This window comes from Diabrotica virgifera, chromosome 2 (assembly GCF_917563875.1).
Source record: "Diabrotica virgifera virgifera chromosome 2, PGI_DIABVI_V3a".
In the NCBI taxonomy this organism is placed as follows: domain Eukaryota; kingdom Metazoa; phylum Arthropoda; class Insecta; order Coleoptera; family Chrysomelidae; genus Diabrotica; species Diabrotica virgifera.
In genome coordinates, this window is record NC_065444.1 from 230,355,131 (window position 1) to 230,380,544 (window position 25,414).

Consider the following 25,414-nt stretch of genomic DNA (forward strand, 5'->3'; position numbering starts at 1 on the left):
TGCAAAGTACATTCACAGTTGAAGAATTCTTTAAAATGCTTGACATCAGATGTTTAACACCTGATAACAATCTGAACAGATTCTGTTTTTTTTTTTCGTTGTATACAATTTCTGGTCAAATTATTAGACGCTTTATAAAAGATTTTATAAAAAATGTTAACTATGAGGTAATACTAAATAGGTTTTTTTATGTACCAGATACATAGTCTATAAAGCCACTGCGCATCCGCTAGGAAAAATTATTCTAATTCGGATTTTTTGCACAATCTTACTAAAAAGGGGCCCCTTTTAAGAAATTTGCATGTTGCCAGGACCAAAAGTTCGTCAAAAATGTTTTAAACGTTTTTTTTTGTTTTTTTTCCTAAAATTATTTTTTTTTTGCATGGAACAAATTTTTTTTTTAAGTTTTTTGGATCATTCCAATCAGAAAAGGTCATATTAGTGACTCTTCTCTAAAGATGATAGTTTTTGACATGTAAGCGATTAAAAATTGAAAAATTGCGAAAATGGCCATTTTTAACCCTCAAAAACTATGTGAAAAACTGAAAATTTGAATGTTACCAAGGTAGGTAGATATTCTTTAAACATCGATTGATGAAATCCCGAAGAGTTTTTGCAATACAATATTCAAAACTTCTTTGTTTTTTAATTGCTAATCAAGCGTGCGCGACACTATTTTCCACCGTTGCATGTGAATACAATATGGTGCAAATGAAAGGAATAAATTCGTTATTTCATAAACCGGCGACTTTAAGGAAAAATTCCGAAACAGGTCGATTTTTATTTTTAAGTTATGATATTGTGGCATGTATGGTATACTAGTGACGTCATCCATCTGGGCGTGATGACGCAATCGATGATTTTTTTAAATGAGAATAGAGGTCGTGTGCTAGCTCATTTGAAAGGTTCTTCAATTCTATATTCAGTAATATAAACATTTACATAATTATTTATACAGGGTGTCCAATAATTTAATTCTTTGTCAATTTGCCAAATGATTTAATTTAATAAAAAATTTTTGGACACCCTGTATAAATCATTATGTAAATGTTTATATTACTGAATAGAGAAATGAAGAGCCTTTCAAATGAGCCAGCACTCGACCTGTATTCTTATTTAAAAAAATCATTGATTACGTCATCACGCCCAGATGGATGACGTCACTAATATACTATATATGCCACAATATCATAACTTAAAAATAAAAATCAACCTGTTTCGGGATTTTTCCTTAAAGTCGACGGTTTACGAAATAACGAATTTATTCCTTTCATTTGCACCAGACTGTATACACATGCAACGGTGGAAAATAGTGTCGCACACGCTTGATAACAATTAAAAAACAAAGGAGTTTTGAATATTTTATTGCAAAAAACTCTTCGGGATTTCATCAATCGATGTTTAAAGAATATCTACCCACCTTGACAACATTCAAATTTTCAGTTTTTCACATAGTTTTTGAGGGTTAAAAATGGCCGATTTCGCAATTTTTCAATTGTTAATCGCTTATATGTCCATGAATGGATCCAAATGATCCAAAAAACCTAAAAAAATTTTGTTCCATGCAAAAAAAAATAATTTTAGGAAAAAAGTAAAAAAAAACGCTTAAATAATTTTTGACCCACTTTTGGTCCTGGCAACATGCCAATTTGTTAAAAGGGGTCCTTTTTAAGTAAGATTGTGCAAAAAATCCGAATTAGAATATTTTTCTTAACGGATGCGTAGTGGCTTTCTGGACTAACAAGGTATGTTGTTTTGTTGTCTATTTAATTGTCTATATTTTATCACAAATAGAACAATATTATTAATGAACCAATATGTATTTACTGACTTTTAAAAGAAAACAGAAATAACGACAACTAAATATTGTCAATTTGTTGTTGTCATATTTTGGCTCAACAAAATAATAACCTTTAATAATACTTTAATTGTTTAAATTTAATAAATTTTAATACACAGAAAAGCTTTTTATTTCATATCAATCACAACTGTGAGACACATACCGCTAATAGGCTTAGTTTTATAATAATTTTTGATAAAAGTTTTAGCGGTATCTACCTTTTTTTATATAAAACTCTGTTTTAAAATATAATTAATGGTTCCCTTAATAAACTATTAGCTAGTCCATAAATCCCTAACCGGCCAAAATTTTAGCATTCAATTTTGAAATCGGTTTTGCCACCATTTTTTCAAATGTTAGTTACCGCCTTTGTGCCTACCACGGCAGTCTAGCCCTCGATCAGCAGTCCTATATGCTATATTAGGTCGTGTTTCTGCAGCATATGTCATTATTCTGTCTTTCATTCCTTTCCGAAAAACCTTAAAAATATAAGAATGAAGATAAAGAATAAATTTTAAAAAATAATACACAATTGAATATTTTTTTAATTTTGTAGCGGTATATCTACACGACTTTTTATTTTCAGGGAAAAAATACCAACGTTCCAGAAGCAGCAGATTTTTTAAAAGACTATGATATTGAAGGATCAGAAGTATGTTTTCGTGTCAACTTGGCCCAATGGCACTATGCTACAAATATGACAGATCTCCAAAAAAGAAAAATGATTGAAGAACAAACACTAAAAGCTAAATTTGATAAACTGGTATGGAAAAGGGCAGCTGCTTTCGATTGGACCCACATAAATGATCCCGATACCAGAAGACAATTAAAGATGTTAACCACAAATACAAGAGCAAGTTTACCCGATGACAAATATAACGAAGTAAGTTTGACATTGTTTCTATGATTTATTTATTACATTACAATTAGGGGCGTCCCGTCCCGCACATTGTCTCGTGGGACGGGACGGGACAGCGATTTTTGCTGCGGGACGGGACAGCGATTTTTGCTGCGGGACGGGACGAGAGAAGAAACAGCGATTTTTATGCGGGATGGGACTCGGGACCGGGCTGGCGCTTTCTTCCGTGAGACGTGCCGTATATCCCGCAAAAGCTGCACTTTATTATTGTCGGAATTATTTAGTAATTAAAGTTACCTATACAACTGAGGCCCTTAGAATACAAGAGGTGTAAGTGCCAAGCTTTGAGAAAACTTTGTTCAAAGCTCTAGACAATTTTTTTAAAAATCTAGGTAGGTACTACTTAGCATGTTTTCAATATGACATATTACTATTACTAGTCTAGTTTACGTAGACAGTTTGAAGTCACCATGTTTTCTATGTGTTTGGGAGTCAATTTTTGTATTTAACCCAATTTCCTAAAAAGGGCCTCAACTAAATATCAGCATTATGCTTGCAACGTAAAAATATTTATAGAAACTAAAAGGTTTTCTATTACGGATACGGAATATGGATTTATAAGTTTCATCCGATACCAATACCGATGATTTGAAATAAATTGCTGATGGTGCTGCTGGCCTTGATCTTGAAAAGGCCATTAAACAATAGCTCGCACTGTACGACAATTCAAATCATCTAACAGGATATTTAAAAAAATTCCTCACTAAAAAACATCAGACCTGCATCAACATAACAGAAAGCTAACGTGAGTTTTCAACTTCAGCAAATTTGTGTACTAAGAAAAAAGACTAGCCTGAAAGATCAAACACTAAACAATTTATGTTTTCTTAAAACATTTATTAAACACAAATTTATAATTTTCCTATTTTTAAAATTTCCATTAAAGTTTTGAATTTTTTGTTAATATTTGAATTTTTCCAAAAATTTTTAATATGTAATCAAATTTATACGTGTTTATACTAATTGCAATGAAAAATAATAAATGATCTAAAAAAAAATTTCTTCTTTGTATTTTTAAATTAAATGATTTTCGGGAATTCCCGGAAAATCTAAATCACCGACTCCCGATTCCCGGGAAATGAAAAGGGCCAGGAAAATGGAGCTCTGTCTTGAGTCTCAGACACCGGAAGGTACACTACAGCTACATAAACTATAGATACTCAAGAAATATCATCTGTGGATAATGGCGACAATACAAGACACGTCTACGTCGTCTTCCTTTGATAATATCTACCACAATAACAAACAATTCCTGAATACGGTTTATAAACTCCAATAACAATGTCCATTTATAAAACTCCGGCTATGACAGCCAAACATGTGAAATAAACATTTAAATATACTATTTATTATTCCTTGCTCCTTCCTCTAATTGTACCCATTAGTGTAATAATTTTTAAGAATTGATGTAAATATTATTAAATTTCTAACTATTTAACAAACTTATGATTCATCTCCTACTCGTTTTTAATTTTTTTATGATTCATATATTATTTTGTGCACGTTTTTTACCAAGGTATATAATAACAACTAGTATTATAATACTGTCGTGATATAATTACATATTTTATTATGTCTGCTATTGATTAAATAATTATTTTTTAATATTAAAATACAGCCATGTGCAAAAAAATCGATCCATGATATATTCCCATTTATTGTGAATTTTAAGACTTACGACTTGTTACACAATCATCATCATCGGGGTCTTGAGGTGTAAGTCCCCTCTTAGTCTGTTCAAGGATTAGGATTCCTTCCTATCCTTTGTCTTAGTTTCCCAATTCCTTCCTCTTAACATCCGTAAGTATTCTTTCACCTGGTCTTTAAATCGAGCTCTGTGCGTGCCTCTGCTCCTCACTCCATCCAGTGTTTGGTTATAAATTAGGGATGGGAAAAACCTACCGGTTATAACCTAAAACCGGTTTTTTCCCTCCGCTACAATCGGTTTTTTCGGTTTTTTTTTTGTCCAGGTTAAAACCGGTTTTTTCTTTTTAAAGTAATAACCGGTGAAAAACCGGATAAGTTACCTCTGGAAAAAATAATGAATTCAGAGAAAAAAGGGGGCTGTTTTTTGTATATTATGGGATCTATATTATATTATATTAATCCATCCTCATATATTTACAGAGAAACGTCTATTAGCTGATGCTGATATGCTGATATGAAAGCATCTCTAAGCTAGACAGCTAGTACATGATATATTATCCGGACTGACTATCGTTACATTAGTATGCCAAAATTGTGGATTACTGTAAATATAGAGCGCAAAGCTCATGATAATTGACAAGAAAAAGACAACAGAAGGTCAAATCTACGTCAACCAAACCACAGTAAAAAGAGTCATGGACTACAGTTACTTCGGCACTATGATGAATTAAGAATGGGCCAACAACCAGAATAGAAGAGCGCTAATTGGAGCTTGCCTCTTGAAAGACCTCCTTCAAGAGCCACAAAGCCACAACCTCGCTCTTGGTATAAAAGTAAGAATGCGGTGATGCTATGTCTTTTCTGTCCTTTATTGCGGTGTTGAATAGTGGATTTTGAAGGAAGATACATACAGAAAATTGGAATCAATTGAGATGTTGCTATATCCAAAAATACTTCGGTTACTTAGAAAGACCTGGTGAACTGACGAGTCGTAAATAAGGGGGTCCTCAGAAGAATGATGAATAACCGAGATCACCATCAAACGTCGAAAGCTACAATATTTAGGACACATTATGAGAAATGGGTCCAGCTATGCCCTGCTACAAACCATCCTGAACCATTCATATGTCTATTGATTATCTTGGTATCTATATTTCTTTCAATAGTATCCATATCGGTAATTTTGAAACCGATTCGAATGGAGTACCGCAAGCTAAAGTGGAATCTAAATGAAACATTGTAACCTAATTGGTATTGGTGATTAATTGAAAAACCAAACACCGGTTTTTAGAATAACCGGTTTTTTTGACCGGTTACAACCGCCAGGTTAAACTGTAAGTAAAAAAAACGGTATAACCGAAAACCGGTGCTGTTTATTTCGATGCACTTACCAATAGTAGGTCCATTATAAAGGAGGTAAATCCCGGAATTATGGCGCCTTCGCCATAATATATGTTTTCCTGCACGCCTTTATAAAAAATATGTTTGAAGATTTTAGATTCAAAACAGCCTAAACGTTCGTCATCGCTTTTTTTCATCATCCACGTTTCTGACACGTAAATGAGGACGGGCTGGATAAGAGTGCTGTACATCAATATTTTTGTTCCATTTGTGAATATGTTAATGTTAAAAGTTTTTTTAATCTATAGCAAAGGTCCCCAAACTATTTTTTCTCGTAGACAACTTTAAAAATTTACTGGTTTCGGTGAACCCCCTGCTGCTACATTTTTACCATATTCCCAAAACTTTTGATTCCTAAATTCCTTCAATTCCTAAATTTTATACAATTTTGATCTCTTCATTTTTTTGCTAAAATCAATATTTCAGGTATATGTAGTACGTATGCGGTAAAGGCGCGAGCATAAGACCTGATTGGTTTGATAGCAGTGATTTTTGTTCAATATCTCCGCCATTTTTAACTTTTCGACAAAAATGGTAGGAACTGAAATTGTTCCAAATAAATCGTGTTTACAATATTTATTAATAATTATTACAATTTTTTTTAACCATTTTTTTCGTACGGTAGATATTTTGCGTGTTAATTGTACTTACAGCAGACGCCTATATTTTTTACTCTGAAATTATTCTACATATTTGCTTTTGTATTCTAAAACTATTCAAATTCTTAAAACCACTTAGTCTTGTGTTTTGGCTATTTGTGGGCAAATTTTCAGTAAAATCGAAGGACATGTATTTTGGAAATGGAGGAAAATGTAAAAAACGGTATTTTAACGTTTTCAACACTAAAATTTGATAAAACTTGCTAGACGTTTGTTTATTTCTGCTGTTAGTTACTATATTGCTTTGATTGATTTGTGAGTAAAGATATAAGAACTGTCTTACTCATTTGAAAGTATAATATGTTCCAACCTTTGGATTTTCGGTTTTTACTACCTGCTTATTATTTGTCAACTTCATATGTAGCAGTTTTACTAGTATTAACGTGTAGCCGCATTCTTTTTGCTGCTGCTTCTATTGCAGTTGACGATTGGACCAGGTAGTTATTATATAGCAGATATATCAAAAAATATGATGCTATACTTGTTATTAATTATAAAATTCTGTTTTTCCAGATTTATCATTTAATATCTGAAATGAAAGATATTTACGCTACTACAAGAATATGTCCCTACAAAGCAGATTTTTTTGAAAACGAAATCAGTTACTGTGATTTGGATCTTGACGACGTTCATACAATAATAGCTAGATCGAGAAATCCCATAGAGTTGGCACACATATGGAGAGAAGTACATAACAAAATGGGACCGCCTATGAAAAATAAGTTTATGCGATATTTGGAGTTGGCAAACCAAGCCTCTAGATTGAATGGTATGTCTTTAAAAGTAAATATATCGAGGGGTTCGAGCGAAAACCCGATAACTAACAAAACCATTGTTTAGAGATAATCGCGATTAAAGATTTTATGAAGTTTGAAGAAGATTTAAAATCGTCATAGGAAGTTTTATCAAATATTCGTTATAGCCAAATGGCAGAGAATTTAATATTTAGTTAGAATAATTTATTTTCAGTTTGATTTATAACAAGGTATTTACAAAAATAAACGTAATATTTATCGGGTTTTACCTCGTTGAATCAGTATAACATTTGATTTTATTGGTTTTTATTTTTAATTTTTTTAATTTTAAAATAAAAGTTAACTGTATATATTATTCCAACAAAAAAAATATACCAGCTTTCTTTTTAGAAAATTAAAAGATAAAATTTGTCCTCGTTCGACTCTTCTCTCATCATTACGTCTGGAATTCGATCTACGATATAATTACCGGTTTTTAAATTTGTTATTTAAGCATGCATCCCTTCTGTAAAAATATTTTCTTGGCACATCTTCATCAAATCCATTTTCTTTGCTTCACTTATTGGAAGGGTACTTTTATATAACTTCGATAAATTGCCCGGAGTTGGTAAGTCTATGGTTGCTTTTTGGGACGAAATTTGTTTTTGCCTTTTAGGGCGTAGAGTAGGAGTTTTTTTAATTCAAACCAATATCTTCTGATATTTTTATTAACTGGTTACCGCTTTTCGCTATTGTCTTCTTTAGAATATCCAGTAGAATCACTGTTAGCTACGGCATTCATTATATCATCTGAGAATATACACAGCGTTTTGTAACAAACTTTAGACACACTGGAATTCATTTATGGTAAGCTAGTGGAAAGAAACATTTCTTACTTAATGTTCGTTCCTTTCTTTATGAAGTTTTAGGGGCAAGTTTATTCCTAATTAGTTTAACAGTTATATTGTACAAAATAAAACTTTTTCTAGACTAGACTACTACTACTAGACTCCAGTAATTTCTACAAAGTTTCAATAGTCTTCAGACAACTTTTCAGTACACTTAAATTTAACAAATTGAAGAGTCTCAGATGCAGAATCCACCAATTTAATAAAAATTAAAATGGTAAATAGTGATTTAAACCTGAGACTTTTCGCGTTGAAAGTTCTTACTGATACATCCTTAATCTGCGACTTTTTCAATTAATAAGACAGCAGACGACGAATATAGAAAACAAAAGGGAAATGATCACATTCCGCCTTCATTCGTCTAGGAAAAGGACAGCAGAGGAACTTTCAGTACTCAAACCGAGTAAAGGATAATTTATTATTTAATTACTTAAATTTAAATTTACTAGCATTGATTTGCTGTGGTACTTTGGAAGCTCTGAGTTTGTTTTTGATTATAAATATGGGCCCATTCTAACCCCTTTTTTGTTTTCGTAATATTCAATTATCAATTTACGCCATCTTTTATTGGGTTTTCGCAGGAAAAAAGTGAGCTGAAATTTAATAAACTATCATAGTCTAAAATTCTTTATTGGATTTTCGCATGAATATATTTTGTCAAAATGAACAATTTTGTAATCTTCATCTCCGATAAAACTAATTATCAATTTTTAACTTAGAAATATTTCTAATAGAATTAGTAACTTTACACAGGAAAAGAAGATAAATGATTCTACCGGATTCTCATATTATAAATATGTTTACAACAAAGTGTTTTTATCAGTAAAGTTATATTATATCTATCGAGTTGGTGTTATTTAAAAATATGAGTTAACGATTTTTACCATGTTTGGTTTTTATTAGTTATTGTGCTTAAAAATGTTAATATCAAATAAAAACATTTACCAGTAATAGGAGACGTATTTTTACTACAGCAGAAATAAAAATACCGGATTTCACAATTTTGGTATTTTTCGGGTTTTTGCTCGAACCCCTCGATATGGTGTGTAAAAATAAGCGAGACGGTCAAATATTTCGCGAAACGAATATCGAATATCAAAAAACTGAAAAACATATTTCAATATTTTTCAAAAATGTATCGAAGGACACCAAACTCGACTTCCTACTCCACCTTATGGTGGTGAGGTGGGAGGCAGCTTTAAAATCTTAAATAGGAACCCCCATGTTTAATGCAGATTTGGATTTCTTATATAAAAATACTAATATAGTAAGTGACTTTTATTCAAGACATTTTTTCGAAACATCGATAGATGGCGTTATTATTGTAAAAAAAATGTATCCTTATGCCTTAGGAAAATAATTATGGAGACGGTCTAATATCTCGAGAAATACTCGTAAATGAAAAAATTAAAAACACGTGTTCAATATTTTTCAAAAATCTGTCGAATGAAACCTAACTTAACCAAGCATGATCCCCACCCTACCACACCCAGGGAGTAGGAATGCGGGGCCGCTTTTGGAGTCATTCGATAGATTTTTAAAAAATATTAAACTCCTGTTTTTTGGTTTTTCATTTGTAAGTGTAATTCTCGAGATATTAGCTCTTTTCTATATACCTATACCTATGGTATGATGATAAATCGTTTTTTTTTTCTACTACAGCGCCATCTATCAACAATAAGACAAAATGTTTTTTATAAAAGTTACTTAATTTTATATGAGGAATCCAAATCTGCAATAAAACATGGGTATTCCTATTTAAGATTTCAAAGTTGGTTTTATTTGATAGATTTTTGAAAAATATTGAACATGTGTTTTTCAGTTTTTCCATCCAGTGTTCATTTCGAGAAATATTCAACAGTTCCGCTCTTTTCACAAACCCTGTATATAAAATATTGTTTTATATTAACAGATTCAATGGTTTTTATTTAAATGTTATTTTGATGAATTCTGAGTTATACATACATGGTGCACCCAACCTTTGGTGTTCTTTTATTGCAGTTAATTAAAAAACGTATTAAAAAAAATGTAAAACCGATGTATATCAAAGACGTCTATTATTTAAAAGTATTTTCAGTTATACATGGTTAGTCGAAACAACGGATATAATCAAAGTTGTGTCTTTTAACAAGACACCCTGTATATTAAAGTTTTTTTAACATAATTTCTAAAAATATGAAGAGTTTGTATAAGATTTTATAGGTCTGAAGGTGATGCCTTTCGAAATATTTTCAATTTTATTGACAAAAATATTAATATTTAAAAGGCTGTGGATTAGGTTTCCAAGGTACCAAACATATAAATGACGTGTCAAAGTATTTCTACTGTAGTATTATTTTTAAATAATTTAGCATCTTTGACGTTTATTTTAACCATACATTGTACAGTGTGATCACTCTTGTCAAATATAAAATTTTCTCATTTTTTTTTAATGGAACACGCTGTATATTAATATTGTATTTTGCAGAAAGTATTACAACCTTTATTTTTATATGACGCTATACCTAGCATGTTTCATTTTGTATATATTTAAAAAAAAACTATAGATTTTATGTTTAAGTTAGAAGATTTTTTTAACTATTTTAATTTTTAGAAGAATTATAATCTCATACTTCCATCCATCCAATGGCACTACAGCCCAAATCGAGCCTTGGCCTCCTTCAATAAGCTTCTCCAATCATTTCGATTTACCGCTGTTCTTTTCCATGAACGCGTTCCCAGGAAGTTCCTGGCATCCTCATCGACTTCGTCTTCCCATCTCTTTTTAGGTCTTCCAACCGGTCTTCTTCCCTGCATTCTTGCATTCAGCAATTTTCTGGGGATTCTATTCTCATGCATGCGGACCACGTGCCCTGCCCACCGTAATCTCTGTAGTTTAGTGTGTTGTGCTAGAGTTGGTTCGCTATATTGCTCGTATATTTCTCTATTATACCTAATTCGCCAGTTGTTATTTTCCCTTATTGGGCCCAGTATCCTACGTAATACTTTTCTTTTAAACACATCTAATGCATTGGCAGATTTCTGTGTCACCACCCATGTTTCGCAGCCATAACTTACTATGGGCCTGATTATTGTTTTATATACCCGGAGTTTTGTTTTCCGGTGTACGTCTCGCGATTTGAATATGTGGCCCATCGCGAAATATGCTTTATTTGCCAGCACAAGCCTTCTATTTATTTCCGGTTCTTCTTCACTGCTTGCAACCAGATCCATTCCTAGGTACGTGAATCTATTCACATGTTCTATATCGTCAATAAAGTGTTGTTGCGCCGGTCTATTTGATCTGGTTTGTATGAGCAGTTTTGTTTTATTTGTGTTTATTGCTAGCCCTACTGCTTCTGCACTCTGTTTCAACTCAACGTAGGTTTCTTCCGCTGCATTCATTGTTCTGCTCATTATGTTTATATCATCCGCGTATGCTGCTAATTGGGTAGATTTGTTTGTAAGTATGTTATTTCCGCTTACCGTCAACCGTCTAATTACATATTCAAGAACAAGATTAAAAAGCGTTGGAGCCAGTCCGTCGCCTTGTTTCAGTCCTTGCGTTATCGTAAACGCATCAGTGATCTGTCCTTGAATACATGCTTGTGCTTCTGTTTCTGTCATTGTCATTTGCACTAGTCGTATTAATTTTGATGGTATGCCAAATTCTTCCAATATATTAGGTAGAATTGTTCTATCTATTGAATCATAGGCTTGTTTAAAATCTACAAAGAGATTGTAAACGTCCATGTCATATTCCCATGCTTTGGCTAGTATTTGTTTAACTGTAAATAGTTGGTCAATGGTAGATCTATTTTGCCTAAACCCTGCTTGATATTCCCCGATGATTTTTTCCGTGAGAGGTTGAAGTCTTCGATTAAGGATGTTTGTGAATATTTTGTATCCCGAACAAAGTAAAGAGATGCCTCTATAATTCTGACACAACAGTTTGTCTCCTTTTTTATGAATAGGGCAGATTATACTTTTCTTCCATTGTTGGGGAATTTCTTCTTCTATCCATATCTCTCGTATTAGCTGATACATCTGTTGTGTCAAATTCCTTCCTCCTTGCTTGAGTAGTTCTGCCGGTATTTTATCTATTCCCGGTGCTTTATGGCTTTTTTGTATATGGATTGCCGTTTGGACCTCCTCTAGCGTTGGGGGTCTAGTTAATTCATTTTCTTCTCCATCTTCCCCCAGCTCTTGTTGTTGTACCTCCTGCCGTGCCTGCTGCTGTCTCTGTTGTTGTAATGGTGGTTGTGCCCCTTTGTTTAATACTTCCTTAAAATATGTCATCCAGGTTATCTTAATTTCGTCCATATCGCTAATGATTTCACCCTTCTTATTTTTGCAGAGGCTAGTCTTAGGTTTGTATCCCTGTCTTAAATGTTTAATAAGTTGGTATGCACTACGTGCTTCGTTTTCCTTAAACTCCCTCTCTATGTTTAGTATCCGTTGGTTTTCGTACTTTCTCTTTTTCTGCCTGCACAGTTTATCTGCTCTTCGTCTTTTGTTCTCAAATTCTGTTTTTCTCTCTCTAGTACGTCTGAGTATGTAATTCTTATGTGCTTCATTTCTTTCCTGTATAGCTTGTTTGCATTCTTCATCGAACCATGTTTCTTCTCTCCGTTGTGTCTTTGTTCCTATGACTTCTTTCGCTGTGTTTAGTATGATACTGCTTATGGTGTTCCATTGATTTTCTATTGTGGAGTCTGCTCTGTTTTCTTCTAGTAATTTTTCATCCACTGTTCTCTCAAATCTTTCTTGTACCTCAGGGACTTTTAGGTTATCTAAGTTTAGTTTTTCTTGTTTTGGATATTTTTCCTTTACCTGTCGACTGATTTTGCATCTAAACCGTGTCTGCACTAGTAGATGGTCTGAGTCACAGCTTGCGCCACGTCTGCTTTTTACATCTAATATACTCGTCGCCTTTCTTTTTTCAGTCAGTATATGGTCTATTTGATTTATTGTGTTTCCGTCAGGTGATATCGAAGTGCCCTTATGTATGTCCCGATGTGGGAAGCATGTCGAACTGATAATCATATTCTTTCCAGCTGCGAAATCTATTAGAAACTGACCATTCTCATTTGTGTCTCTATGCAAACTATGTTTCCCTATTATCCCTATGTACTCTTCTTCTTTTCCGATCTTGGCGTTTGTGTCGCCTATCACCATTTTAATGTCGTTTCTTGGTATTGAGTCATAGATTCGTTCTAGATCTTGATAAAAGGCTACCTTAGTGTCTTCTTCCTGTTCATTTGTGGGACAGTGTACATTTATAAGGGTTATGTTAAATAAATGGGTTTTTATCCTAAGCTTGCAGATTCTTTCATTGATGGCTTGAAAATCTGTTATCAGGTGCTTCATTTTATTATCTACGATAAAGGCTACTCCAAATTCTTTATTTCCTTCATATTTACCGCTATACAGTATAGTGTGTGTTTTAGTGTCCCGGATACCTTTTCCCAACCATTTAGTTTCTTGTACTGCAGTGATTCCTATTTTATATCTTTTCAGTTCGTGTAGAAGGATCCTCTGTGCTCCTGGTCTATTTAGCGTTCTGACATTCCATGTTCCCAGCGTAAATTCCATATTCCGTTGCCAAAGTCGTCGTCTTGATATCCGTCCATTCCGAGGCCTATCTGAAGGTTTCGTAGTAGTACTTTTTTACAAGAATAGGTTACTGGCCTATCGCCCAACCCCCTTTTCGGAGGACCATTTCTCCCTTCCTCGTCAGCCCTGACCCTACTTTCCACTGGGGTTGGTTACCCAATCTCCGGTAAGGTTGCTCAGGGTCCCCAGGGTTCACCCGTGCAGCCCAAGCCGCACTTTGTGGAGGTGAGGATAGGAATTGAGTAGGAGAGGCTAGAGATGCTAACTGGAGACAGCATCTTGTATTGCGCTTCACTACCCCGTTTGAACCCCATAATAATGAAGAGTTTGTATAAGATTTTATAGGTCTGAAGGTGATGCCTTTCGAAATATTTTCAATTTTATTGACAAAAATATTAATATTTAAAAGGCTGTGGATTAGGTTTCCAAGGTACCAAACATATAAATGACGTGTCAAAGTATTTCTACTGTAGTATTATTTTTAAATAATTTAGCATCTTTGACGTTTATTTTAACCATACATTGTACAGTGTGATCACTCTTGTCAAATATAAAATTTTCTCATTTTTTTTTAATGGAACACGCTGTATATTAATATTGTATTTTGCAGAAAGTATTACAACCTTTATTTTTATATGACGCTATACCTAGCATGTTTCATTTTGTATATATTTAAAAAAAACTATAGATTTTATGTTTAAGTTAGAAGATTTTTTTAACTATTTTAATTTTTAGAAGAATTATAATCTCATACTTACTACATACAAACTGCTTTAGCATTTGTAATTTTAATTATTATAATAATAATGTTGTTTCCTGTCACCTGGTTCAAGGTGTCCCATAATGATTTTATATTTTAAGCAATATTTTTTTAAGCGCTCTAAATAATGTCCTTAAGAGCATAGGCGTAACCAGGGGGGGGTTTTGGGGGTTGTAACCCCCCCCCCATTGGGATGTACTTTGAGCTCTATACGCTTAACACCATAGCCCTCAGAGACCTTCCAGTAGTTGTAACCCCCCCCTTTCAGGTAGTTGTAACCCCCCCCCTTAGGATCATCCTGGTTACGCCTATGCTTAAGAGCCAACAGTAGCGATCAACAGGTAGCAACAAACGCGGTCCAAGATTGCGAAAGTTCTGCGAACTTTCAAAAGTGAGTCAACAGTGCGTCGGTAATTCGACACTGACAGTGACGTTTTTATACTATCAAAATAGTTATTTATGAAACAGTTCGTGAAGTATGCTTTTTGCGAACGCACGCGATTTTTAGAGCACGGGCGACAACGGAGCGAGTGCTATACATCGCGTAAGTTCGCAAAAAGTACTTCACGCACAGTTTCATACAATATTTTATCTACGATAAACAAATAAAAAAACTGTAACTCTTCGTCACTGGAATTCATTTCTATTCTACAATTTGTAGAACTTTGACATTTAAAAATCCTAACTACTTTCAAACCACAAAACTGTCAGAAATTTTGTTGTAAGTCATTGCTCATATTGTCATCACCATGACAACGCGAAAGTTAAAGATATTTGATTAAATGAAAATGTGCCAAAAAACCCATTGAAAGTGTGCGAAAAAGCAAATCCCATTTAAATACATTGTTACTTCACGCACTGCTATCTATAATGACAGTTTTCACAAACTAAAAACATAGATAATATGACAAAGAGTAGATTAACAATAATTTTTATACACATAGGCGCGAAATGTTGCAAAGCCAGTGACGTTCGATTTCTTGTTAAAAAAAATCGATTTTTAGTAGTTTCAATTTGACACAAAATCTGGCACGGGATAAAAAATTTATTTGAAGAAAGTTTATTTTTTTGTCTTTCTTAATGGCGGTACAGGCTCCTTTTTGCAATATTTTATTTAGTTATAGAATAATTTCCACATACTAACATATTTCTGAAATTGGGCTCTTTACCGCCATTCTTTATTATATTACGGATATGTGTGCCAAATATCTCGACAAAATATTTAAAATTACAGCCGCAATCTTGGAACGCGTTTGTTGCTACCTGTTGATCGCTACTGTGTGCTCTGAATATGAAAGGAGTATATTATTTTTAAAACCAATTTTAGGATTTAGTGACTACGGGGAGGAGATGAGATACATGTACGAAGATATAAACTTAGAAGATGATTTAACTGAATCAATGCATAAACTTCTACCACTCTACAAAGAACTGTTCACCTTTGTACGTAAACGACTTTTACAAAGATATGGAGATCATGTAATAAGACCAGATGGTCCCTTGCCGGCTCATATCCTGGGAAATTTATGGGGTCAAGATTGGACTAATATTGCCGACATGGTTCTACCGTATCGTGATTACTCTGATTTGGATGTTACCGATGAAATTTTAAGACAAGGCTTTACACCACTCAGGTAATGTCATAAGACAAAGTTTATTTAGTTTAAAACTAAACCACCAAACTACCATTTAAAGTCGACAATAGGGTGTTCCGAAAAACCCAATGTTTAAAAATGTCTCCACGTCTGTTTTCTGGTGATGAGTAGCCTATAAACCAAGGGTGGGCAAAAGCCGGCCCGCGGGCCGGATTCGGCCCTTTTGCTTATTTTATCCGGCCCTTTGGAAAATCCCGCAAATATTTTTTTTAAATACCTTTTATGCGATTTTGTTGAAATCAACAATATTAGTGTGTGTAGTGTTCATATAAATAACGAAATATATAAATAATAGAGAGTATTGTATTTTCGCACAGCCGCAGACGTAACCATATCCCTACTTTAAAGTTTGCAACATACTTTCCATAAAGCTTTTATGTAGAATAAGTTAAAAAATTTAATGTGATATTTATAATTTTTTATCGTAAGTGGATCAGACATGAAACAAAAGATATCCTTCCTTTGTATATCTTCTCCATATTCTCCTAAAAATTTTCCCCCTCAAAAATTTTTCTCCTCTCTAAAATTTTTCCCGGCAAGAATTATTTATACCTAGGTAACCTAAATCAGTGACATTATAAAGCTTGTCATATTTAAGTCGTCTTATATATATTGCTCTTTTATATTTTGTTCCTCTTGTCCATCCTCTTTCGGTTTATATTGCTTTCACCCATTTTAAAAAAATCTGAAAACGTTGAATTATCCATGTCAGTCTGTCCCAGGGACTTTGTAAATACAACTCCTCCATCATTATAGCATAGACTGACAAATAATGAGGTGTCGACTGAAAGTTTATAACTAAAGTTCTGATTATAAGCATTTTGCTATCTTTTGCTTTTTTTTGCTTTTTTGCTTTTTTTGCTTATTATTAGGATTTTTAGTAAAAATGCTTATTTTATAGATATGTTGCTTATCTTTGTTTATTTTGCTTCTTATGATAAACTATAGTTAAATTTCACGTATTACTTCCTGTCTTAAGCAAAATTCAGTAAGTATACAGAGATATAAAACCCTAATAATTCAATAAACCATAAGAATTTCAATCCCTTAGACTTAGGACAGAGTTTCCCAACCGCTGGGTCGCGACCCACTAGTGGGTCGCCAGCGGATTTCAGGTGGGTCGCGGCGTGGCTCTTACAGTAGCTGAATAACGTACATATATATCATCATGGGTAAGGGATGGGTCGCGAATATTAGAGGATGGGTCGTCAGACATGAAAGGTTGGGAACCACTGGCTTAGGAGATAAACTGGAAAACTCATCGTTATACCTGTCCATGTAATAAAATAATATTTGTCTGCAGAATGCCCAAATTTATTATATTGTTGTAAAATACTTTTCGGTGGTATCGGTACATTTGTCTAAATTTAAATACCCACGCACCAATCACATGTGCAGATGTTGAAATAACTTTTTCTACGTATAAATAATATTATATCTACAAATAGAAGACACAGCTTTTTAAAAGAAAATTTTGAACATATTGTTAATTGTTTTTATGCTAATGGCAATAAATACAAAAATATTAATATGTTAATCATTTTTCAATTTTTTTATTATATTATAGTTTAACACTTTTGTAATTTTTTGTTTATTGTTAATAATACAATATAGTACGATAATTAAAAATAAATGTAATTTAATGTTAAATTCCTTTATTCATATTTATATTATATCCATGTTTATTTACAGGTTTTTTTTCTTGAACTTTGCTTATTTCATAAAAACTTTGCTTCTTTTTTTGTCATTTTTTGCTTATATAAGTGCTGATTTTGACCTTTCATGCTTATAATCCAGGCTTTACTTATAACGCAAGGATGGTATTAAGGTAAGAAATTTGACTTAGAACCTCCGGTTTTAGAGCTGAAACCGAAAGTATTATTTTAAAATTGCCGAAATAGTATAAACGATATATTATTCGACGCGCCTTAACAAGTCGATAACAGATATATAATTCACCGGTTTCATGCCTGATTGTCCGTCCGTCTGTTCGCGAACGCGAATATAATAACTTCTACGTTATTAGAACTGATATAGCCACAAATTAGGCGTCGAGTGTGAGCTTGGATGGTAAGGATGGTATTATATATATAAATTCGGGTTCAAAACGTCCTCCGACGTTGTCCGATGCCTTGTTGCCAATATCTTCTATCATTGCAGTTTTCATCTTCTAATCCTCGTACACTCATTGATCGTCTTACTCCTTGTATCCATGTCGTTCTTGGCCTTCCTCTTTTCCTGTTTTCTGTAGGTATCCATTTCATAATTTTCTTTGGCAGTCTTTCCTCCCCCATTCTCTGAACATGTCCGTACCACGTTAATTGTTTCTTCTCAATGCATTCTACAATCGTTTTCTGTAAATTCATTCTTCGCTTTACTTCCTCATTTCTAACCCGTTCTAATCTCGATGTTCTACTTGCTCTTCTTATGGCGTCTATCTCAGTAGCTTCTATTTTTTCTTTTTTGATGTTCCTTTATTGTCCATGTTTCGGATCCGTATACCAATGTGCTCTTAAGCATGGTGTTGTATATTCTTATTTTTCTTTGTTTCCTTACTCGGTACTCCACAAAACTCCGTTCAATTATTTAATTATCGTTTTTGCTTTATTTATTCTGCTCTTAATTTCTGCATCGTCAGTGCCTTCCTTATTGAAATTAATTCCCAAGTATGCTTTTTCTCATGAGGATATTTCAGTGCGTCACAGTTTTTCGATTTCTTTCCAACGCATTAAATTGTATGTGACAGAAAAAAACGCACGACGGTGACATTTATAACATTTATTCTAGTTGTCAATAGATGGAGCCATGTAATGGAAAAAAATATTTACGAATTATATAATATATCTACGAGTATAATCTGTAAAATTTATAAGACTATACAAATCAAAGAAAATACCTTTTATAAAGGCAATAAACACAATTGATTTGTTTTTATGCCAAATTACAAAAAAAATGTGACAACTGTCATATTTAACTAAAATGTCATGTCACTAAAATGTATATTATCACGGACTTACCTTTTTTTCTATCATTTGTGATGCACTGAAAAATGCTCATGAAAAGAAGCATACTTATATTTATCACAGCTAGTTATTTTCTGATTATTGTCCAATATCGTATCAGTTGAATCCTCACCTAGGCATAAATATTGTGTTTTTTCTACATTCATCTGCAGTCCCCATTTTTAGTATTCTTCCTTCAATTTCCGAGTCATATATTCCAAATCTTCTTTATCGTTTGCACATAATATTATCTGATCGTCTGCAAATTGAAGGGTGTACAGGCAGGTGTTGTCGTCGATTTGGATGCCCATTATTCCACTGCATAGTTTCGGTATCGGTATATTGTCAAAATATGCTTTTTGCAAATCTATAAAAACTAGGTGTATTGGCCTATTCCGTTCTATTTATCACAGCTAGTTATTTTCTGATTATTGTCCAATATCGTATCAGTTGAATCCTCACCTAGGCATAAATATTTTGTTTTTTCTACATTCATCTGCAGTCCCCATTTTTAGTATTCTTCCTTCAATTTCCGAGTCATATATTCCAAATCTTCTTTATCGTTTGCACATAATATTATCTGATCGTTTGCAAACTGAAGGGTGTACAGGGAGGTGTTGTCGTCGATTTGGATGCCCATTATTCCACTGCATTTTCTTTTCCATATTGTAAGGGCTTTGGCGACAAAAATCTTAAACAGACTCGGTGATATGCAACATCCTTGTTGTAGACCTTTGTTGGCTCTAAACAAATCTGTTATTTTGTTTCCTAATTATACTGCAGATTTCATGTCACTGTATAAATTTTGGACAGCTTTTATGAGAGTAAAGTTAATGTTGGAGTTTTGCAGTACTTCCCATAGTTTCGGTATCGGTATATTGTCATAATATGCTTTTTGCAAATCTATAAAAACTAGGTGTATTGGCCTATTCCGTTCTATTTATCAAAGCTAGTTATTTTCTGATTATTGTCCAATATCGTATCAGTTGAATCCTCACCTAGGCATAAATATTGTGTTTTTTCTACATTCATCTGCAGTCCCCATTTTTAGTATTCTTCCTTCAATTTCCGAGTCATATATTCCAAATCTTCTTTATCGTTTGCACATAATATTATCTGATCGTTTGCAAACTGAAGGGTGTACAGGGAGGTGTTGTCGTCGATTTGGATGCCCATTATTCCACTGCATTTTCTTTTCCATATTGTAAGGGCTTTGGCGACATAAATCTTAAACAGACTCGGTGATATGCAACATCCTTGTTGTAGACCTTTGTTGGCTCTAAACAAATCTGTTATTTTGTTTCCTAATTATACTGCAGATTTCATGTCACTGTATAAATTTTGGACAGCTTTTATGAGAGTAAAGTTAATGTTGGAGTTTTGCAGTACTTCCCATAGTTTCGGTATCGGTATATTGTCATAATATGCTTTTTGCAAATCTATAAAAACTAGGTGTATTGGCCTATTCCGTTCTATTTATCACAGCTAGTTATTTTCTGATTATTGTCAAATATCGTATCAGTTGAATCCTCACCTAGGCATAAATATTGTGTTTTTTCTACATTCATCTGCAGTCCCCATTTTTAGTATTCTTCCTTCAATTTCCGAGTCATATATTCCAAATCTTCTTTATCGTTTGCACATAATATTATCTGATCGTTTGCAAACTGAAGGGTGTACAGGGAGGTGTTGTCGTCGATTTGGATGCCCATTATTCCACTGCATTTTCTTTTCCATATTGTAAGGGCTTTGGCGACATAAATCTTAAACAGACTCGGTGATATGCAACATCCTTGTTGTAGACCTCTGTTGGCTCTAAACAAATCTGTTATTTTGTTTCCTAATTATACTGCAGATTTCATGTCACTGTATAAATTTTGGACAGCTTTTATGAGAGTAAAGTTAATGTTGGAGTTTTGCAGTACTTCCCATAGTTTCGGTATCGGTATATTGTCAAAATATGCTTTTTGCAAATCTATAAAAACTAGGTGTATTGGCCTATTCCGTTCTATTTATCACAGCTAGTTATTTTCTGATTATTGTCCAATATCGTATCAGTTGAATCCTCACCTAGGCATAAATATTTTGTTTTTTCTACATTCATCTGCAGTCCCCATTTTTAGTATTCTTCCTTCAATTTCCGAGTCATATATTCCAAATCTTCTTTATCGTTTGCACATAATATTATCTGATCGTTTGCAAACTGAAGGGTGTACAGGGAGGTGTTGTCGTCGATTTGGATGCCCATTATTCCACTGCATTTTCTTTTCCATATTGTAAGGGCTTTGGCGACAAAAATCTTAAACAGACTCGGTGATATGCAACATCCTTGTTGTAGACCTTTGTTGGCTCTAAACAAATCTGTTATTTTGTTTCCTAATTATACTGCAGATTTCATGTCACTGTATAAATTTTGGACAGCTTTTATGAGAGTAAAGTTAATGTTGGAGTTTTGCAGTACTTCCCATAGTTTCGGTATCGGTATATTGTCATAATATGCTTTTTGCAAATCTATAAAAACTAGGTGTATTGGCCTATTCCGTTCTATTTATCACAGCTAGTTATTTTCTGATTATTGTCCAATATCGTATCAGTTGAATCCTCACCTAGGCATAAATATTGTGTTTTTTCTACATTCATCTGCAGTCCCCATTTTTAGTATTCTTCCTTCAATTTCCGAGTCATATATTCCAAATCTTCTTTATCGTTTGCACATAATATTATCTGATCGTTTGCAAACTGAAGGGTGTACAGGGAGGTGTTGTCGTCGATTTGGATGCCCATTATTCCACTGCATTTTCTTTTCCATATTGTAAGGGCTTTGGCGACATAAATCTTAAACAGACTCGGTGATATGCAACATCCTTGTTGTAGACCTTTGTTGGCTCTAAACAAATCTGTTATTTTGTTTCCTAATTATACTGCAGATTTCATGTCACTGTATAAATTTTGGACAGCTTTTATGAGAGTAAAGTTAATGTTGGAGTTTTGCAGTACTTCCCATAGTTTCGGTATCGGTATATTGTCATAATATGCTTTTTGCAAATCTATAAAAACTAGGTGTATTGGCCTATTCCGTTCTATTTATCACAGCTAGTTATTTTCTGATTATTGTCCAATATCGTATCAGTTGAATCCTCACCTAGGCATAAATATTGTGTTTTTTCTACATTCATCTGCAGTCCCCATTTTTAGTATTCTTCCTTCAATTTCCGAGTCATATATTCCAAATCTTCTTTATCGTTTGCACATAATATTATCTGATCGTTTGCAAACTGAAGGGTGTACAGGGAGGTGTTGTCGTCGATTTGGATGCCCATTATTCCACTGCATTTTCTTTTCCATATTGTAAGGGCTTTGGCGACATAAATCTTAAACAGACTCGGTGATATGCAACATCCTTGTTGTAGACCTTTGTTGGCTCTAAACAAATCTGTTATTTTGTTTCCTAATTATACTGCAGATTTCATGTCACGGTATAAATTTTGGACAGCTTTTATGAGAGTAAAGTTAATGTTGGAGTTTTGCAGTACTTCCCATAGTTTCGGTATCGGTATATTGTCATAATATGCTTTTTGCAAATCTATAAAAACTAGGTGTATTGGCCTATTCCGTTCTATTTATCACAGCTAGTTATTTTCTGATTATTGTCCAATATCGTATCAGTTGAATCCTCACCTAGGCATAAATATTGTGTTTTTTCTACATTCATCTGCAGTCCCCATTTTTAGTATTCTTCCTTCAATTTCCGAGTCATATATTCCAAATCTTCTTTATCGTTTGCACATAATATTATCTGATCGTTTGCAAACTGAAGGGTGTACAGGGAGGTGTTGTCGTCGATTTGGATGCCCATTATTCCACTGCATTTTCTTTTCCATATTGTAAGGGCTTTGGCGACATAAATCTTAAACAGACTCGGTGATATGCAACATCCTTGTTGTAGACCTTTGTTGGCTCTAAACAAATCTGTTATTTTGTTTCCTAATTATACTGCAGATTTCATGTCACTGTATAAATTTTGGACAGCTTTTATGAGAGTAAAGTTAATGTTGGAGTTTTGCAGTACTTCCCATAGTTTCGGTATCGGTATATTGTCATAATATGCTTTTTGCAAATCTATAAAAACTAGGTGTATTGGCCTATTCCGTTCTATTTATCACAGCTAGTTATTTTCTGATTATTGTCCAATATCGTATCAGTTGAATCCTCACCTAGGCATAAATATTGTGTTTTTTCTACATTCATCTGCAGTCCCCATTTTTAGTATTCTTCCTTCAATTTCCGAGTCATATATTCCAAATCTTCTTTATCGTTTGCACATAATATTATCTGATCGTTTGCAAACTGAAGGGTGTACAGGGAGGTGTTGTCGTCGATTTGGATGCCCATTATTCCACTGCATTTTCTTTTCCATATTGTAAGGGCTTTGGCGACATAAATCTTAAACAGACTCGGTGATATGCAACATCCTTGTTGTAGACCTTTGTTGGCTCTAAACAAATCTGTTATTTTGTTTCCTAATTATACTGCAGATTTCATGTCACTGTATAAATTTTGGACAGCTTTTATGAGAGTAAAGTTAATGTTGGAGTTTTGCAGTACTTCCCATAGTTTCGGTATCGGTATATTGTCATAATATGCTTTTTGCAAATCTATAAAAACTAGGTGTATTGGCCTATTCCGTTCTAATTTTTTTTCGATGATTTGTTTTAACGAAAATACATTATCCGTACAGGACCTTCCAGCTCTAAACCCGCATTGTTCTTCTTCTTCGTATCTTCGTAAACTTCTTCATTGAAGCTGAGAAATTTAACCTTGGCGTTCTGGTTCCAGATTTGGAACTTTTTAAGTCGCCGAAAAAGTTCAAGCGATATGTTACTCGACGCGCCTTAGCGAGATGTGAATAAATATATATTTCCGGTTTTTACATCACTTCCGGTTAAAAAGGTGTAATCGAAAGTGGCACAATATAGACGCAGAAGTATTACAATATTACATCAATCACCGCGTATTGAAAAGTCGAGCTTGAATATTTAATTCCGGTTTGATATCATTTCTGGTTAAAAAGTTATGGCCGGAAGTTTGGCAAAAACGACTTGAAATTAGTGAAATCGTGTATCAATCGTGTATCAATTAGTAATGTTGGATAAAAGCCCAGGACTTACAAAGTTCAATTGCTTGTTTCTCACCAAATTCATTTATTAAATTAATTCTGTAAAACGTGCTTTAAACGTGTAAACTCTATCGCCTGAACTAAGACTTGAAATTAAAGAATTTGAAGTTATGTAATAAACAGCATAAGCAACTTCACCTAAAGTGTTTCTCGGTTACTTGTAAAGCAGCAGGATCTATACAGCGGTTCTACTATTAAATTTTAATTTATTTAGAACTTCTACGTTTCACAACACTTAACTTGTTACAGTTAAGCCAGAATTAAATTATAATTTTCCATATTAACAAAGCGCTCTTTGAATTATAACTTTGGATATTTTGAGTATCCAAAGTGCACGGATTGTTTAGCAGAAATACTTTGGTTCAGGAATCACTAACTTAAACATGGGACATTTGTTAAGGTTTGGTGATTAATCATTGTCATTGCTCTATCGTATGTTAAGAATCGTATATTACTGATCCCTCTTTTTCTTTCTTGAGTCCTCCCCGTTTGCAGAATGTTATTTTGTTTTACTATGTATCTACAGGGTGTCCCAGACTTATTTATCTAGGCTATATCTTTTAAACGAATAGAGATTTTCGAATGCGACAAACATTGATCTATTCCATTTTGTAAAACACTTTAATATGGCGTAGAGAAAATCATCCCCTATATATTCATCCCTTAGTTACAACCCCTAACTTTAATATTTTTTAATAACACCCTGTACATATTTTTTATAGTTTTGGATGTGGTCTTCGATCGTCTATTCAACAGATTTCTTAAAAATAAAATCGGTTCGTAAGTAATCAAGAAAATATCAGTTTATTTTTGTTAACTTTGTGTCCCAGATTAATTTATCCAGGTTATATTTTTTTAACGAATATAGATTTTCGAACGGAACAAAAACTGATCTATTCCATTTGTAGTACACTTTAATATTTTTTTTTATTTTTTAAACACCAATAAGATGCTTAAAAGAACATTACAATCTGATCAAATAATGTGATCAATGAGCAACTTATTTCTGACCTAAATTACTACATACTAAAAACTTAAGACTAAACTCAATAGTACCCATTAGGTTCTGTTAATATATTGCACAAGTGTTAACTTGTACCATCACTTGCACCGTGCAC

General features: G+C 33.4%; 1 protein-coding gene across 1 annotated transcript in view; it reads left to right on the forward strand.

The window, feature by feature from the left end:
* The window catches only part of LOC126880469 (angiotensin-converting enzyme-like), an 89,331-nt gene that overhangs the window by 21,274 nt on the left and 42,643 nt on the right, over positions 1 to 25,414 (forward strand). Inside the window, exons 2-4 of the mRNA XM_050644328.1 lie at positions 2,427 to 2,723; positions 6,980 to 7,235; positions 15,791 to 16,097. Of these exons, the coding sequence (XP_050500285.1) occupies positions 2,427 to 2,723; positions 6,980 to 7,235; positions 15,791 to 16,097 (860 nt within the window). The remainder of the gene's footprint in view (positions 1 to 2,426; positions 2,724 to 6,979; positions 7,236 to 15,790; positions 16,098 to 25,414) is intronic.